At 42.3% G+C, this 20,012-nt stretch overlaps 1 protein-coding gene across 1 annotated transcript; it reads left to right on the top strand.

Annotated features, from left to right (window-relative positions):
• Positions 1-294: 294 nt before the first annotated feature.
• On the top strand, positions 295-1,437 carry LOC147711356 (uncharacterized). The gene has a single exon (XM_086919470.1). The coding sequence runs from the start codon at positions 295-297 to the stop codon at positions 1,435-1,437; it is 1,143 nt and encodes a 380-aa protein (XP_086775596.1).
• The last annotated feature ends 18,575 nt before the right edge of the window (positions 1,438-20,012 follow it).

Raw genomic sequence — 20,012 nt, 5'->3', positions numbered from 1 at the left:
AGAAAGAAAGGCTTTTGGCCAGATCACTATGTTGATAAAGGAGCCAGTTATACCTATTTTGGAGCCAGTTATACCTGGACAGACACACTTCATTTTGTTACCCTCGATGTAGTTGGGCTTTACACCTGTATAAAGAAGGAATTTGGGATAAGGGCCCTGGAAACCTTTTTGGAAAAAAGATCAGCAGACCATCTGTTACATAATGGTGTCCTTCTTGAAATGACGGAAATCATACTGTCAAAAAACCTTTTCTTGCACGACTCGACATGGTACCATCAAACGCAAGGTACTGCGATGGGTTCCAAATTTGCTCCCGCTTACGCCGGCCTCTTCATGGGCTGGTTTGAGCGGGAGCATGCATGGGGTCGCCACGCAGCCAAATGGATGAACAACATAATCTTCTGGGGTAGGTACATCGATGATGTGATAGTGATCTGGGATGGGCCTACCCCGGATCTGTTGGATTATTTTGGTTACCTTAATGATAATCCGTTCAATGTCCGCTTCACGATGACACACAATCAGGGTGCCATTGACTTTCTCGATGTCAAACTCTTTATAGAGGATAACAAGATCCACAGCTGCACTTATCGCAAGGCGACTGCCTGCAATAGTATTTTACACTATGAGAGCGCACACCCCCGACATGTAATCGAGAACATCCCCTATGGGGAAATGATCCGGATGCGCCGCAATTGCAGCACGGAGGATACTTTCCTACACAATATTCAAGAAACGGAAAAACGGTTCCTGGAGAGGGGCTATCCCAGGAACACCTTGAAAAAGGCCAACAAAAAAGCCCAAAACATACCAAGACAAAGCACCCTGGCACCAAAAACTAGACTAACAGATACCAGCAGACCCCTTTCATTCAATACACAGTACTCGGATCAAAGTAGCAAAGTTTTTAACATCCTAAGAAAACATTGGCACTATATTGCAGACATACCGAGTCTACAGTATTCGATTACCAGGACACCCAAAATATGCTACAGGAGAGGAAAAAACCTCCGTAACATACTCTGCCCAAGCTATATAGAATCCAACAGACGGACCAATTGGCTCACACCCACCACTAAAGGTTTTTACACATGCAGTGACTGCAACATGTGTGCACTAGGGAGAAACAGAACTAAGGAATTCTGTTTCAATACCAAGAAAACCTATACAATAGATCATTTGATCAACTGCAACACCAAATATGTCATCTATATCTTGGGGTGTGATTGCAACAAAATTTATGTTGGCAGCACCAAGAGAGCCCTAAAGATCCGTATCCAGGAACACGTCCGTGCAAGACGGAATGGGGACATGAGACACCCTATGACCTTCCATATGCAGGAATGCCATAAAGACACAGACAACATGTGGTTTATGGGCATTGACCATCAACCTATCCACCCAAGACTAGAGGAGGAGATAGGGAACTTGCACTAAGACAACGGGAGGCGGGTTGGATATGTAGACTTCGATGCATAGAACTCGGTCACAATACCGAGGATGAGCTACATTATTTCCTTGATTAGCCCGCTGAATCAGATCCCTTTTTCTTTCCCTAAAATGTTTACTGTGCAGCCTTAGTCTCTACTCTCGTGTCAAGTAATGTAGGATGACTTCACAGGAAAGTTAGTCTGCAAAGTATTATGTACACATCACAATAAGTGTACAAGCTGACACCCCCTTGTTTCAGAATACTTGGTTAAAGCATAATTTAATTATGGCATATTTTTACCATGCGACCATTAAACATGTGCAGGCAACTGATCTTGTCATATGTTGGCATATTACAACTTTGTTAATCTCTATCTCCCTGTGTAGTTCTCCTCATTTTTTCCCTCTTATGTTTATAATGATGTTTATAATAACGTCATGCACAAAGCAAACTTGTAAATAGCCCTTTCCCTTTGGAATGATGTGGCATCCTGTTCCCTCTCATGCTCATCATGTTTGTTACTCCAAAAGCCTTTAAAAAATGTTATATCCTCTTTTGGCTGCTTCTCAGCACATTACAATCTCATGTTGATTGTCTCTCTGCACCTTGCTGTCCTTCTTTCCTTTCCTCTTCACCTGATATAGGTTCCAATTGATCTGGGTTGAATGGCAACAAATAGGTATGTTATGGTTTACACCTGTGTATGTGGACAATCCTTGACATAATTTTTTCCTTTTTTCCCTGCCTTCAGCCTCATGATCACTGGCTGAAAACACGGACTTGGGCAGGCATCCACTTATCCGACCCACATACACGCGTCCTTGACGATTCCTTAATTTGGCAACTCTAAAATACATTAGAAGGGCTTGACTCAATATACTTCATCTTCCCCATAGGGAACTACATCAACCTCGACACCTGTTTCCATAATATATTCCCCACTTAACATTACATACAGGGACATAGGCTAAGATGGCCGCCGAACTCTCCCCGGTTTTCCATTGACTACATATTTTAAACCCTACCTTATTTCGACATGCCTCTCTTACTATTAAACCCTTCTAGAGATAACTTTTTCACGTCTTCCCACTTAGTTCCATACAGCAGCACAATGTTACGGCTTCTAAGCTCCCGATCCCTTTTCATCCCGGTTTTATAAGATAGATGCCGTTTTTTACATTGCCATTTACAATTTTGCATGGCAGTTTATTTGGGATAACATGAGAATTTCGGGCGCCGGGAGCGGCGGGTTTCCCCCAACACGGGTGCCAGGGGAAGAGGTTGTGCCTGCAAGCCTGTGTCTTTGTAGACACTACAACATGGCCGCCGCCTCCCCCTATGTATCAATCACGCAGTACCTGCACTCAGCGCTTTCGATTTTTTGGCGCGTTATTGACAGGTGCAGGTTTTCAAACTTAATTAACTTTAGTATAAAAGGACAAGCCGTGTTCACAACGCTCGAACACATCGACTTTGCGGGTGTTTCGGTGGGACGAGGGCCTTGTGGATGGGCGCCGGCTGTTTTAATACGAACGGTAAGAGCGGCTGCAAAACCCTGCTCACTTGTGGGATCCATGTTCTTTCCCATTGACTCTGTTAGCATCTTTTGAAATAGTGGTCCTAGACCAATTGCCTTTTGCACTAATTTGACATTAGGTACTTTATCTCCTTTAGACCAAGGGAACTTCTGCTAAATTTAATGTTCCTTTGGTTGGAGCCTTCTTCAAATCGCTATTTGTTTTTATTATTACGCTACATAAACCTCACCACCAGTGATTTTAAAACTGTTTACATTAATGGATAACGTTATGGGGCAGCCTATATAGTTGTTGCCCCACACCCCTATAAATAGACAGAGGGGTCTCTATTGTGCTATTGCCTCTAAAACTGTACACATTGTTTAGACATACTTATGGAGACTTTACATTTAAATATTGATCCATGATCCTAACAATTCGTGCCACACTAATAGACAGTACCCTATCCATTTGCTTTCCACTTGGCAGGGCTACTGGAATACAGTGCCCACACCCTCCTCCCTGGGACAGATAGGACCACTTGTCCTCTGCAATTCCTACAAATAACTCAGGTAAACATCTTGATGAATAAGTTATTTCTCTCCTCACCCTTAGTTTAAGATATTCCACCCTCTAATTACAAAGCCCTTATATAGGCGATTATCCTGTTTTCCTTTTATATGTCTTTCAGGATATGAAATGAGTCATATATACATTAAGGTTGCGTTACCGACCCCTCTTATTGTATAGGAATCCTGCAAAGCTTTGTCCTGACCACTCAAAAATAATTTTACAGTAAGTAGATTGACGTCATTGGTCTTTAGTCTTAATTTTAGGGTACCCCCCCCCCCCGACTTGTGTAATATTCCACCCTAAGTCAGAAAATCACTGCTAGCTTCTCCATCAACCTAACAGTTATAGAATCTGAGCCTGTCTTTTTCTTTTTCCTGTATTCCTGGAGGTTCAACCCTGACTGTTCCATACTGGAAGGAAATACATATTCCGGCTTGCATATTAGGACTACTGAGTCTGGGAAGGCGCCCTTTGGACTCTTTCCTTTACATTTGCTAAAAAAGCGACGTAACAAGACTACAAAAGGTAACTTAATATATGGGTTCATGCAACAAAGGGATTCCAAGTTAGCGGCCCCCTCATCCATTGGCTCAGACGGATCCTATGTGTCGCACCCTCCCTCTCTTAATATGGCTAAGTCTGACCCAGACGCCAGAAATAATAAACCTTGAACATACCACTAGCCCATCCTCAATCCTGGTCTTTCTCTTGATGTGCTCCCACTTTCTTTTTCTTTTCTTTTTTCCGTTCTTCTGTTTGCCTTGTAAATTTTTTGTACAAATACTGGCTTAGCAGATACTACATGTCTTTTATACATGTTCACCAACTGCCCAAGGAATCTTTCCTTCCAACTGTAAATAGCCCAAGGAATCTTTCCTTTCAACTGTAAATAATGTATATATATCTGTACATATCCCTCCATACACATATAGGCCCCTGTCTATAGATTTTTTGTGGGCTTATACTCTTAATTATGTATGCACAAGATCCATGTCTATCTTGTAGTGTTTTTTAAACTGTTTGTAATTGTACATGATGTTCTAATATGTGTTGACTTATGTATATATAAATTGATGAAATGCATATGTTTTTACCGACAGCCCTGAAGAAGTCCCAGCTTGGGACGAAACGCGTCGGCTGTATGTTTTACTGAAAATTGAAAATAAAGATTACCAGAAGAATACCAACATCTTTTTGAGAAATAATTCTTTCTTGTGCTAAATACCATTTGCACTTATTTTTTGTCCTTTGTGGTGCACCTTTGCGGTTGTTTTATTTGTACTTGGATTCCCTAGGGAATAGGCACAGTAACGATGGGTGCCAGCCAGTGTGCACACAATTCCCTTTAGTAACTCAAGGGCCACGCAACATTACGGGGAGAAAGGTAGTCAGGTGCTGACATTAGGAAGGGTCCATCGATTTATCTCTGTTTCTTACTTCAGTTCACCCTCACTAGCACTGACATACCCCATATCTAGATCATATACTCATATATTTGTTCTAGTGAGATCCTTGTAAAAAAAAAAAAGGTTCTCTCAAGCATGACCAGTTTTAAAGATAGACGTCAGGAGCTTGCCCAGGATTTATTCACACCTGGGGCCAAAACAATTGGCACAACAATTCCCAAGGAAGATGGCCTTAAAGCCAAATTCAAAAAATTGGAAAAACTAAAGATGAACGAGATGTCCCGATAGCGGGATGGCATCACCTTGGGAAAATACATAGAGAATGAGAAAATCCCACGTGGGTTGAGGATACTTATCTTCCCCACGTTCGAAGACCTAGACACTGACCAACTGGAAGACTGGGAAAATAACTTACGGAACGCCTCTTTCACAATGATGCGTATCCTAATTAAAAATGCTGAAGAAGGGAGCAAAAGCTCAGCAAGAAATAGAAGAGCTGGAAAAGGAGATAGCACAATCTGAACTAAAAGATGTGATAAAGAAAAACTATGCCATACTAGACGGGGTGCTAGAAAAACATCAGATCTATTTGAGAGATAAAAAATTGAGGAAAATCAAAAGGGACGACAAGGATTATAGTGATGGGAGGGTATATACTTTTTCTCACAAGTACGACAAGGTGAAAGTCCTGGGAGAGGGAAAAAGACAGAGAGTTGAGACCCCCGAACTGAGCTCTGCAAGTAGCATCACATCACTCTCCTCAGCCGCAAGCTCTGTCTCCATAACTGAACCCATAAGTTCTAATGCAACTGACATAAGGCCCAATAATTTTTTATTGGAGATGGAGAGGTGGAGGCTCGGGGCACGACCTGTGCACAAAGAACCTCCAAGACAAGAAGGGGAGGGAGGCACTGGCAGAAACGTAAACAGAAACTCGAAAAAATCAAATCTAGAACCAATGGAGAGAATAACAAGATCCAAAAAGAAGGGGAACCCGCAACAATAGCTAGAACAGACAATGATACTACAGTAAGATCCATTGTTGTAAATCTATCAAAGAGAGAGCTTAAGCAAGATGAAATTTCTGTCCTCAGTAAGGGTCTAGGATTTTGCCCCAACCAAACGGGTGGGGATGTGGATTTATTTGTTGATTTAATGAAATTTGTTCGACTGGTAAAATTGAAAGATCATTTTGCACGTAATCCAACCAGTCATGTTAATTTGAACAATGTCAATTATGTCACGGACTATACTGTTAATGAAATAAACACCATTCAAGCAATGATGGCTGTGGAACTCAATACATCTATTGACATTGAGAATGTGAGAGATGAACTGAATATTGTTGAAGATGTACATATTGAAAGTGGACTGAAACCAAGATCCAAATTTATTCCTACAGGTACTCATCCAAATATTGGAATTTTTCGTGAAAAAGTCAGCCAATCATTCTACCAAATGCTTGAGAATCCCAAACGTACTCCTCCTCCAAAATACAATCTCACACGCACCGAGTCTGAAGCCCTAAAAAGACTCCAGTTAGACGCTAATATCGTTATCCGAGAGGCAGACAAAGGTGGCAATGTGATTATCATGAACAAAGAAGACTATATGAATGAAATTGCCCGGCAACTATCCGATTCCACTTGTTACACCAGACTTAGTTACAACCCCATAGAGGCTCTTACATCTCATATAAATATGAGACTTGTTGAATGGCGAGAGACAGGCTTGCTAAGTGTTGAGGAGTGTAAATACCTCACAGTAACGGCCCCATCTTTTCCTTGTATTTACATACTCCCTAAAATTCATAAGGGAGGCCCCTTTCCACCAGGCCGCCCCATTATTTCTGGGGTCAATTCGCCCACGGAAAAACTGTCAGAGTATGTGGATACCTTCATCCAGCCCATGGTACAAAATCTCCCGGCCTACTTGAGGGACACCAAAGATATACTTGGTAAACTGGAGGGTTTCACCTGGACAGACACACTTCATTTTGTTACCCTCGATGTAGTTGGGCTTTACACCTGTATAAAGAAGGAATTTGGGATAAGGGCCCTGGAAACCTTTTTGGAAAAAAGATCAGCAGACCATCTGTTACATAATGGTGTCCTTCTTGAAATGACGGAAATCATACTGTCAAAAAACTTTTTCTTGCACGACTCGACATGGTACCATCAAACGCAAGGTACTGCGATGGGTTCCAAATTTGCTCCCGCTTACGCCGGCCTCTTCATGGGCTGGTTTGAGCGGGAGCATGCATGGGGTCGCCACGCAGCCAAATGGATGAACAACATAATCTTCTGGGGTAGGTACATCGATGATGTGATAGTGATCTGGGATGGGCCTACCCCGGATCTGTTGGATTATTTTGGTTACCTTAATGATAATCCGTTCAATGTCCGCTTCACGATGACACACAATCAGGGTGCCATTGACTTTCTCGATGTCAAACTCTTTATAGAGGATAACAAGATCCACAGCTGCACTCATCGCAAGGCGACTGCCTGCAATAGTATTTTACACTATGAGAGCGCACACCCCCGACATGTAATCGAGAACATCCCCAATGGGGAAATGATCCGGATGCACCGCAATTGCAGCACGGAGGATACTTTCCTACACAATATTCAAGAAACGGAAAAACGGTTCCTGGAGAGGGGCTATCCCAGGAACACCTTGAAAAAGGCCAACAAAAAAGCCCAAAACATACCAAGACAAAGCACCCTGGCACCAAAAACTAGACTAACAGATACCAGCAGACCCCTTTCATTCAATACACAGTACTCGGATCAAAGTAGCAAAGTTTTTAACATCCTAAGAAAACATTGGCACTATATTGCAGACATACCGAGTCTACAGTATTCGATTACCAGGACACCCAAAATATGCTACAGGAGAGGAAAAAACCTCCGTAACATACTCTGCCCAAGCTATATAGAATCCAACAGACGGACCAATTGGCTCACACCCACCACTAAAGGTTTTTACACATGCAGTGACTGCAACATGTGTGCACTAGGGAGAAACAGAACTAAGGAATTCTGTTTCAATACCAAGAAAACCTATACAATAGATCATTTGATCAACTGAAACACCAAATATGTCATCTATATCTTGGGGTGTGATTGCAACAAAATTTATGTTGGCAGCACCAAGAGAGCCCTAAAGATCCGTATCCAGGAACACGTCCGTGCAAGACGGAATGGGGACATGAGACACCATATGACCTTCCATATGCAGGAATGCCATAAAGACACAGACAACATGTGGTTTATGGGCATTGACCATCAACCTATCCACCCAAGAGGAGGAGATAGGGAACTTGCACTAAGACAACGGGAGGCGGGTTGGATATGTAGACTTCGATGCATAGAACTCGGTCACAATACCGAGGATGAGCTACATTATTTCCTTAATTAGCCCGCTGAATCAGATCCCTTTTTCTTCCCCTAAAATGTTTACTGTGCAGCCTTAGTCTCTACTCTCGTGTCAAGTAATGTAGGATGACTTCACAGGAAAGTTAGTCTGCAAAGTATTATGTACACATCACAATAAGTGTACAAGCTGACACACCCCTGTTTCAGAATACTTGGTTAAAGCATAATTTAATTATGGCATATTTTTACCATGCGACCATTAAACATGTGCAGGCAACTGATCTTGTCATATGTTGGCATATTACAACTTTGTTAATCTCTATCTCCCTGTGTAGTTCTCCTCATTTTTTCCCTCTTATGTTTATAATGATGTTTATAATAACGTCATGCACAAAGCAAACTTGTAAATAGCCCTTTCCCTTTGGAATGATGTGGCATCCTGTTCCCTCTCATGCTCATCATGTTTGTTACTCCAAAAGCCTTTAAATAATTTTATATCCTCTTTTGGCTGCTTCTCAGCACATTACAATCTCATGTTGATTGTCTCTCTGCACCTTGCTGTCCTTCTTTCCTTTCCTCTTCACCTGATATAGGTTCCAATTGATCTGGGTTGAATGGCAACAAATAGGTATGTTATGGTTTACACCTGTGTATGTGGACAATCCTTGACATAATTTTTTCCTTTTTTCCCCGCCTTCAGCCTCATGATCACTGGCTGAAAACACGGACTTGGGCAGGCATCCACTTATCCGACCCACATACACGCGTCCTTGACGATTCCTTAATTTGGCAACTCTAAAATACATTAGAAGGGCTTGACTCAATATACTTCATCTTCCCCATAGGGAACTACATCAACCTCGACACCTGTTTCCATAATATATTCCCCACTTAACATTACATACAGGGACATAGGCTAAGATGGCTGCCGAACTCTCCCCGGTTTTCCATTGACCACATATTTTAAACCCTACCTTATTTTGACATGCCTCTCTTACTATTAAACCCTTCTAGAGATAACTTTTTCACGTTTTCCCACTTAGTTCCATACAGCAGCACAATGTTACGGCTTCTAAGCTCCCGATCCCTTTTCATCCCGGTTTTATAAGATAGATGCCGTTTTTTACATTGCCATTTACAATTTTGCATGGCAGTTTATTTGGGATAACATGAGAATTTCGGGCGCCGGGAGCGGCGGGTTTCCCCCAACACGGGTGCCAGGGGAAGAGGTTGTGCCTGCAAGCCTGTGTCTTTGTAGACACTACAACATGGCCGCCGCCTCCCCCTATGTATCAATCACGCAGTACCTGCACTCAGCGCTTTCGATTTTTTGGCGCGTTATTGACAGGTGCAGGTTTTCAAACTTAATTAACTTTAGTATAAAAGGACAAGCCGTGTTCACAACGCTCGAACACATCGACTTTGCGGGTGTTTCGGCGGGACGAGGGCCTTGTGGATGGGCGCCGGCTGTTTTAATACGAACGGTAAGAGCGGCTGCAAAACCCTGCACACTTGTGGGATCCATGTTCTTTCCCATTGACTCTGTTAGCATCTTTTGAAATAGTGGTCCTAGACCAATTGCCTTTTGCACTAATTTGACATTAGGTACTTTATCTCCTTTAGACCAAGGGAACTTCTGCTAAATTTAATGTTCCTTTGGTTGGAGCCTTCTTCAAATCGCTATTTGTTTTTATTATTACGCTACATAAACCTCACCACCAGTGATTTTAAAACTGTTTACATTAATGGATAACGTTATGGGGCAGCCTATATAGTTGTTGCCCCACACCCCTATAAATAGACAGAGGGGTCTCTATTGTGCTATTGCCTCTAAAACTGTACACATTGTTTAGACATACTTATGGAAACTTTACATTTAAATATTGATCCATGATCCTAACAATTCGTGCCACACTAATAGACAGTACCCTATCCATTTGCTTTCCACTTGGCAGGCCTACTGGAATACAGTGCCCACACCCTCCTCCCTGGGACAGATAGGACCACTTGTCCTCTGCAATTCCTGCAAATAACTCAGGTAAACATCTTGATGAATAAGTTATTTCTCTCCTCACCCTTAGTTTAAGATATTCCACCCTCTAATTACAAAGCCCTTATATAGGCGATTATCCTGTTTTCCTTTTATATGTCTTTCAGAATATGAAATGAGTCATATATACATTAAGGTTGCGTTACCGACCCCTCTTATTGTATAGGAATCCTGCAAAGCTTTGTCCTGACCACTCAAAAATAATTTTACAGTAAGTAGATTGACGTCATTGGTCTTTAGTCTTAATTTTAGGGTACCCCCCCCCGACTTGTGTAATATTCCACCCTAAGTCAGAAAATCACTGCTAGCTTCTCCATCAACTTAACAGTTATAGAATCTGAGCCTGTCTTTTTCTTTTTCCTGTATTCCTGGAGGTTCAACCCTGACTGTTCCATACTGGAAGGAAATACATATTCCAGCTTGCATATTAGGACTACTGAGTCTGGGAAGGTGCCCTTTGGACTCTTTCCTTTACATTTGCTAAAAAAGCGACGTAACAAGACTACAAAAGGTAACTTAATATATGGGTTCATGCAACAAAGGGATTCCAAGTTAGCGGCCCCCTCATCCATTGGCTCAGACGGATCCTATGTGTCGCACCCTCCCTCTCTTAATATGGCTAAGTCTGACCCAGACGCCAGAAATAATAAACCTTGAACATACCACTAGCCCATCCTCAATCCTGGTCTTTCTCTTGATGTGCTCCCACTTTATTTTTCTTTTCTTTTTTCCGTTCTTCTGTTTGCCTTCTAAATTTTTTGTACAAATACTGGCTTAGCAGATACTACATGTCTTTTATACATGTTCACCAACTGCCCAAGGAATCTTTCCTTCCAACTGTAAATAGCCCAAGGAATCTTTCCTTTCAACTGTAAATAATGTATATATATCTGTACATATCCCTCCATACACATATAGGCCCCTGTCTATAGATTTTTTGTGGGCTTATACTCTTAATTATGTATGCACAAGCTGCATGTCTATCTTGTAGTGTTTTTTAAACTGTTTGTAATTGTACATGATGTTCTAATATGTGTTGATTTATGTATATATAAATTGATGAAATGCATATGTTTTTACCGACAGCCCTGAAGAAGTCCCAGCTTGGGACGAAACGCGTCGGCTGTATGTTTTACTGAAAATTGAAAATAAAGATTACCAGAAGAATACCAACATCTTTTTGAGAAATAATTCTTTCTTGTGCTAAATACCATTTGCACTTATTTTTTGTCCTTTGTGGTGCACCTTTGCGGTTGTTTTATTTGTACTTGGATTCCCTAGGGAATAGGCACAGTAACGATGGGTGCCAGCCAGTGTGCACACAATTCCCTTTAGTAACTCAAGGGCCACGCAACATTACGGGGAGAAAGGTAGTCAGGTGCTGACATTAGGAAGGGTCCATCGATTTATCTCTGTTTCTTAGTTGTCATAAATGACTCCTCTACTTGTTTTCTCCTATACTGGGTAATGAAAAAACAAACCGTTTTCGGTAGATACTGATAGAACATAGCTTCGTATAAATGAAAAAAAAAGAAAGTAACAGAAAGAAAGGCTTTTGGCCAGATCACTATGTTGATAAAGGAGCCAGTTATACCTATTTTGGAAAAAAGTGAGTCATTTTTCTCCAAATTTTCCGGTTTGAAATTGCAGACATTTTACTGTGGCTTTAGCCCCTGTGCAATGTAATTCACAGGAGCCCAAAGCACAATATGTGAGGAAATGATGGCGTTTAAGAAAGCCTTCACGTGCTGTGTACTCTCGATCTTCTTCCCCTTGCTTGTCCTTAATATTACACTTCATTCAACTGAATGCAGTCTTAAAAGGCCAACAAAAACAGCATCCCTTCACGTTTGACGCATGTTCCCAGTTTTCACACCATCCTCAATGTCGCTCTTTACTGTGCATTTTATACAGCGATTACTACTCTTTCAGAAGAGCAAAAAACAACAAAGTGCAATTGGAAATCAGCCCCCTGGCATGTGTAATTTGCCTACTGTGCACAGAAAGAAAGAAGCAGGAATATTATTACCAGCTAAAACCGCATTGCGCACTTGAACATATGAGGTGACTGCCTCACCCAACTAATACAATCATTTTTCACGCAATCCTTGGCTTCTTCAAGCGGTGAACAGACCCTGACCTCTGGCAACTTCTTGATTGAACTCCTTTTATTGGCCTCCTCGGTGTGGTTTAACAGGCTTTAGTGAAAGGTCACTTGCCACATGACCAGCAAACCTGAGTGCAGATATAGATGTGCCTATAATATTTGCACCTGATCACAACATTTGATGCATTTAAATTCTCCACCTCACGTGAAGCTCAGAAACCATTGCATGAAGCTCGTGTTAGCACATAATGTATCCGAACATAAATTGATTAACTTACGAGTGGCTTGGACTACTGATTCAGACCTTGATCAGCGCGTGTTAGAAATGGGGTTAACCGTTTCTGGTTGGCTAGGGTATGCACCTAAGTCAAGCAGAACCCACCAGTCCAGCCAGTGTAAGGGAGTCACACACCCAAGATAACCCCTGCTCACCCCCTAAGTATATTGTCTGAGAAGTCAGGCTTATCCCAGTGGCAATGTGTAAAGCGTTTACGCAACACACACACACACTCCAGTGACACACAAGGCATACCACAAAAAGAGAATACACGTAAGGTTATATAAAAATATCCTTTGTATTATACATAAAAACACATTAGACCACAATCACATGGATCACTGTGTCACTAGGCACTTGGCATGAAGTCATATAGATCATAAAATCACTTTGACAACCAGGCAATTGTCATTGCATTACAATTTAGTGCAATTCGGTGAATACCTATATTTTGCACACGTTCTAAAACCATCCTCACTGCACATATATGCAGATCGTCACTCAGGAAAAACTGGGAGAGTGTAGCACGGCAGGTGCTAGATGGCAATCCAAAGTACTCCTCAAGTGCTTACATTTGAGAAAGTGAAGGGACAGAACACAATGCGCTGGTCACTTGGTCAGAAGGAATAGTGGGGCTCACCATGCGCACCAGTTTACAAGGAACAGGGGCACAAAGGCACTCCTGGGAGAGTACTGTGGGCACACCGGCAGGGTGCAGGCAGGCTAGCACCAGGGTCCTCAGACCAAAGTGGCAGTCCTTAGTTCAGCAAGCAAATGATCACAAATTGAGAGGTGCCTTATTTCACTTAGGGGACAGGGTACACAATAATTTCAACAAAAGAATATCGCATACTAAGCAAAATCTATTTCTGATCACTACAATCACTTCCAGACTCTCATCTACTTAATGTTCTCAACAAACTGAACCCAAATATATGCAAATAATGTCTGATATTTATTATGTTAAATCAAAGTACATGTACATAGCACCTGTGATTATTTGAGTAGATTCTGTTTCTTTTAGTCACTTCCAGAACATGCTACCTAACAAAGGTACATGTCCTACCTTTTACCTACACAGCACCCTGCCCTAAGGGCTACCTAGGGCCCACCTTTGGGGTGACATATATATAGTAAAAGGGGAGTTCAGACATTGCAAACACTTCAAATGCCACGTCACTGCAGCAGTAAACTGTGAAGGCAGGCCGTGCAGATGTCTGAGACAGTTTTAAAAGGCTACTTCTGTGGGTGACACAAGCAGCGCTGCGAGCCAACTAGTAGCATTCAATTTACAGGCCCTGGGTACATAGGATACCATTGTACAAGGAACATCTAGGTAAATTAAATATGCCAAACAGGTGTAGACCAGTCTTACCAAGTTTACAAGAGAGACCACATGCGCTTTAGCACTGATCAGCAGTGGTAAAGTGCCAGAGTCATAAAATAAAATAAAAAAACAGGTCATAAAGAATACAGGAGAAAGGCAAAAAGTTTGGGGATAACACATCTAAAAGGGCCATTTCCAACACAACCCCCTACCAGCTTAAACCTAGGGTAAACTAATCAATACCTTGATGGGCTTTCTTGCTTGGGGTAATAGAACATGGACCCTGGCCCTCAACTGCAGGGGCCCGTTCCCATTCTATGCCAATCTGAACCCATGTGGATCCCTTTGTCTAGGCTCTCAGTACCAACTAAGCTAACCCATGGGGACACCATAGCTGTCTGCATCCAGAACCAGGCTCCAGGCGATCCAGGGGTTTCTTGCTATCTCACGGATTGGGGGTGATAGCCCCAGGTACATAGTATCCTTTCTCCACTCTACCTCCCACCAGTGCATGAGTTCTACTCTGCCACTGGTCTCTCAGCCTAGGGTCGGCACCCTCTGGCTGGCCAGGGGTTACAGATTAGGCTCTCTACTCCCTAACCCTCCTTCTGGGGTTCCTCGCCCTCCTCCTAGGAGTTGTACCCCAGAACGAACCCAGAACTGTTATGGCACTGGTATCAGCCACCCCAGACAATTCTTCCACGATTTTAGGGGTTCTACCCGGCAACTTATCTCTCAACCTAGGGTCCGCACCCTCCGATTGAACCGGGGCCAGAGGCAAGTCCTCTCTCTCCCTGCACCGCCTTCCAGAGCTCTGCACCCTCCCACCTGGAGTGGTACTCCCTGAAGACAACATGGTAGGGACACTGCTAGCCTTTGTCCCTTCCTCCAGGTCAGGGATTACGTCCTAAACGTGGCCTACCAACCCAGGAACTACCCCCTGTGGCTGAGCTTGTACCTGGCAATCCAGGACATCCAGGGGTGTATTAGAAAAACTAGGGCCACCCTACTCACATGGAACCAGGGAATCTATTATATAATTGGGAACAACAGTTCCTGTAGACAATATATGTAAGCTACAGTAGTATTTAGCTCAATTGTAATATACATGGGTAAAGAGATGTCAGAGAGTAAAAGAAACCATATACAACAAGACAACTTATGAATATTAGCTGTTTATGTAAATGCTTAGTCAAATTAATCAAGAAAGGTGCGAAGTGTGCAAAAGTGTACATAGAAACTACATATCAAATTAGTGACAATTTGTGACATGAAAATAGGCTTCAAGAATACAAAAACAACCATAACACGAACAATCAGTAGTTAGTCACAGCCTTCTAGTTCATTGGTAGGGGCTGGAGTATGGTTTGTTTTAGAGTTTTGTGGACAGCGTTTCGACCCCACCATCAATAGGGGGTCTCTTCAGGACGTAACATGGAGGGACACCTAAGAAAATGATAATCAAGGGATCAATAAGTTGGCCCAGAAAAAGGGAGAATTACAAGAAAAAACAAGCGCTAGTCAATTATCTGATGGTCATAAGCGAGAATTGTAAATCAACAATCAGAGTGAGAAGTGCACACCACAACGAAGTGTATACAAGGAAAGGGTTAGTCACATGGGGCCCAGCCGGGCACTAATTGAGAAAAGGAAGAAAATGAATATGTGAGCCTTATTCTGGTATAAGGGGAAGCAAAAGTTTAAAAATAGTATTGGATATAAACTTCCCCCAGTGAAGGGGGAGGGGACTGACAGTTCTATTGATGTAATTAATGATGTCCTTAAGGTGGAGAAAACACGCCAAGACATGTTAAGGATATTTATCTGAAAGAAAAGGTGGCGAGAAGAAAGAAAAAGCAAGGTATGCTGCGGACTGAAACTGGCAGCGATATCGAGTGACAGGGAAGAGGTCCCGGGAGTTGTGGTCCATTCTTTTGGAGATAGGCATAGATGAGGCATTGGTCACCTTTGTGGCCTCCCTGCATCAAGATCTCTTCTCGAGTGTACGTGTGACCAATGAGGATAGGTGTACTGCTCTCTTTAGATCTTTAAGGGGCGTGCGGCAGGGCTGCATTTTGGCCCCTTTACTCTTTACCATCTACATCAATGGCCTGGGTGCGCACCTAGGGGGGCAGGAAGCCGACGTCCCGCGTGTATGAGCAACAAAGATCCCGGCACTCCTATACGCGGATGATGCCGTGCTGATCGCCCGTACGGGAGTTGGCCTCCAGTGCTTATTGAATGCTTTTGGTACGTTTATGGTCCAATTAGATCTTAAAATAAACGTAGCCAAGTCACACACAATGGTGGTGGGCCTAGAGTGTCGTAGGAAGAGAAAGAAAACTTTCACTTGTAGGGGGGACCTGGTCTCTAGGGTATCCACATTTCCTTATCTAGGCATATTGTTCGATCAGAAAGGGACCTGGGGTCCACATGTTAGAGCTAAGAGACTGGCCGTCACACGATCATCCTCAGCAATCTTGAGTTTTGCTGGTAGGCTAGGGGCCAGGCCTATGGAAGCCATTTTAAAAATCTACAATAGCAAACCTGTGGCCATTGCACTATATGGCTCTGCATTGTGGGGATATGCAAATGTGGAACCAATACAGAGAGCAGAGAATGGATTCATCAGAGCCCTGCTCTCTGTACCCCAATCCACCCCAACATATTCCATACATAAAGAAGTTGGCCTTCAGTTCCTCTCTGATAAGTTGAGCATGGCCCCTTTGATTCTTTGGTTAAAAATATGGATGAACGAAGAACTCCCATTAAACCACAAGATCCTGACCGATGTCCTGTCCCTCGATAAATCGAACAAAATTTCTTGGCTGGCCTATTTGGCCAAGGCTTTCGCTGATTTAGGCCGCCCAGAGCTTTTTACCTCCCCGGAGATCATTAGGATCCAAGATCTCGACTTTGTTAAAAAGTCTTTTATGGGAAGGAAGGAGATGTGCCGTGAAGAGAGCGAACTAGCCAAGCCGGCAGTGAGGGATCATTGCCTGCTGCTTAGTTCACCATCACTTGCGCCATATCTCGGTTTTGTTACACTCCCTTTCCACAGGTTTCTTTTAACCAAATTTAGATTTAATTTGCTGCATTATTATTTAGGCTCTTTTAATAACTGGCAGAACCAGAACTAGCCTCGCCCTGTAGCTGTGACCAGTTCTCAGTGCAAGATACAATGCATTTTGTTATGTTTTGTGGTTTATATTTAGAGCCTAGGAAAAAATTCTTGTTGCCAATTCTCAAGAAGGCCGGCTTCACCCAGATGAGACCGGCTTTGCTCTTCCTACAACTACTACCCAATCCCCACATTACTTTTTGCGTTGCTAAATTCCTGGTAGCCGCCTCAAGGGCGAAAGCTGTCTGCCAAGATTAGTTATTAATGTCAAACACGCTTTTTAACTGTTTATTATAAATCTTAAAATTGTTGCTAGATTTCTGTATCATGTGTATTATGTGTTGTACGAAATGTATTTTATTGTTCATCTCTTTGTATGGTTTTGAAATAAGCCGAATAAAGAAATTTTGACTGACTGACTGAGGTCCCGGGAGCGGGGGCTTACCCATTTCACCCGAGATTGAAAATTCTTGTATGTGTGCTGTAAATGAGGCCGCCGTAGTCAGCCTCACAATTAGTCCATATCGAGCACAATCAAGGAGGACCGCCAAAGTCAGCCTCCATCCGTAGAATAACAATGGAGTAACGATTGGCTGCGGTAGCTAATCATAGCCTTGAGCCTTGCCTGTACAGCCTCGTGCAGGGCGGCGTGGCAGACATTGCTGATGATAGAAGAAGAGTGCACGAGTGTCGTGCTGCTCTGTGATCACTAGTGGTGGAGGGTGTGTTAGATCCCCTTCTGGTTATTAATTCTATCTTCATGGATTATTTGAAGTGCATAAATTCACAGAGGCAAATTAAATGGGGAAAGTAGGTAAAGAAAAGTAGGATTTATACTGAGTGGACATAAATGTGATAGAGAAAACAGTTCAGGACCCTGTTTGAAAAAATTTACATTGGGATGTTTTCTATCTCCATGAATGGATGTCAAGTAGAGCAAAAGCCCACTGATTCATTAGTATAGATAGAGGATGGTAGTAAAAACGAGACAGGGGATATAAAATATATAATATATATCAGGAGAAAAAAAGGGCACAGAGTAGACAAACCCCCAGATGCATCAAGAACTCATTTTGCTATTCCTTAATAGCGAAATAAAACGATTCGCTATTAAGGAATAGCAAAATGCAATGCATGAAGAAATCAGTAAAAAAATAACGATTTCCTAAAATGTCTTAATTGCGACTCGCAAATTGCGAGTCGCAATTAAGGAATACCTCCCCATTCATTCCTATGGGCCTACAGGCCCATAGGAATGAATGGAAAGACATTCTCAATTTGAGAATCGCAATTAGCGAATTGCAAATTGAGAATGCAATTTCAAGGGTGCAGAGGTGTCCAAAGGAAACCCTGTTGCACCCCTGAAATTGATCTGTGCATATATGTTGCGCACACACACACGCCCTTACGGCATGTGTGTGCACAACATGAAACTTTGAAAAATGCACTTCGGTGCATTTTTCAAAGTTTTTGCAAATTACCATGAAGTTCAACTTTTTGAAGGCATAAGAATCTTACCCATATTTATTCATAGCCAACGCAGCCCAAATACGGCAAGGCTACTTCCTTAGATTCCTAGAGAGCACAACGAGTTCTTTCGACACACCAAACCTTCAGCAACCTGGGAATTCCCCATGTCTTTGTTTTGATTTGTCATACAACTCCTGTGAGCACTAAAGGAACAGTCATTTCTTAGTGACATCTTTTATTGACTTCTTATGTCCAACCTTACGTCAAACACGGCACCCCAGGTATAAATATACCAACACTTGCCTTAAGCAACACACGGTGGTGTGGAGCAGAGCGGCTATCTACTTATCCGAAGCCCAGCTGATGCGAGAGCCGAAGGAAGAAAGAAGCTGCCTTTTCTCACGCCGAGAAATCCAGCTCCGCTGTTTCCAGTCACCCTCGCTAGTTACTGGAAGATCGAGTCCTGAGAAACGAGATACAAGACCTCCTTCATTCTATAACCAAGGTACGGAGCAGATTCAAACCTTAGGGAGAATTCTTGATTCAGAGTCTTGGCAAAAAAACCCAACTTAACTTAAAACTGCAACTTACTTACTCCTTCCCACGTATTAGGCTTAGGTCAGGTACACCGGGGTAGGTATATCTTAGAAGCACCAGTTGAGTTTGTTAGTCAATGTTTTTATGTATGTAAATATGTTTTCCGTTTTAAAGTATCATATGGCTAAGAAACCATACCAATGCTTTTACAGTATTATTTCATAATACTCCTTTTACTGTAGGAACTTTACTTCATGATAGGTATTGCAATTGGGGCAATTCATTTCTTTCACATGGAAAAGAAGACTGCTGTATAAAATAACAGCTTTTATTGAAAACGCCCGTCTCTCTATTTCTCTGCACCCTGGTGAAATTAAGCATGCACGATTGACTGAGTGAAATAGCTGTCTATTGTTTTCACACGACTCTGGAGATATACTCCTTATTCTGGGGGAGCAAAATTGTCATGTTATATGGTTGTCAGAAGCTCATCCCTTCTTGTCTAAATCAGGGAAGTTAACCCCGCCCTATTCATTCGAGAAAGTTTCTAGTGACCTCTTAACTAGCTGGCAAAACTAATTAAGTCTAACATAGTCAGTAGAGACCTAGATGACCTCAGTCCTACGTCTACACTGCTTTTTATGTTATTCCAATGCGCAGAGCTTATTGGGAATATAGGAACCTCACTACACTATTAGCGTAATCTCTATTTTTTAAACTTTAATGCATTGTATTTAAGGAATCTCAAATTGAGATTCCTTATATGCAATTTAAGTAATCACAATTTTGCGATTTCTTAAATTGCGATTTTTGCA

Source organism: Lissotriton vulgaris, chromosome 5 (genome assembly GCF_964263255.1).
Source record: "Lissotriton vulgaris chromosome 5, aLisVul1.2, whole genome shotgun sequence".
Lineage (NCBI taxonomy): Eukaryota > Metazoa > Chordata > Amphibia > Caudata > Salamandridae > Lissotriton > Lissotriton vulgaris.
The sequence above is the reverse complement of the archived record's forward strand: the minus strand, read 5'-3'. Positions and strand labels throughout refer to the sequence as shown.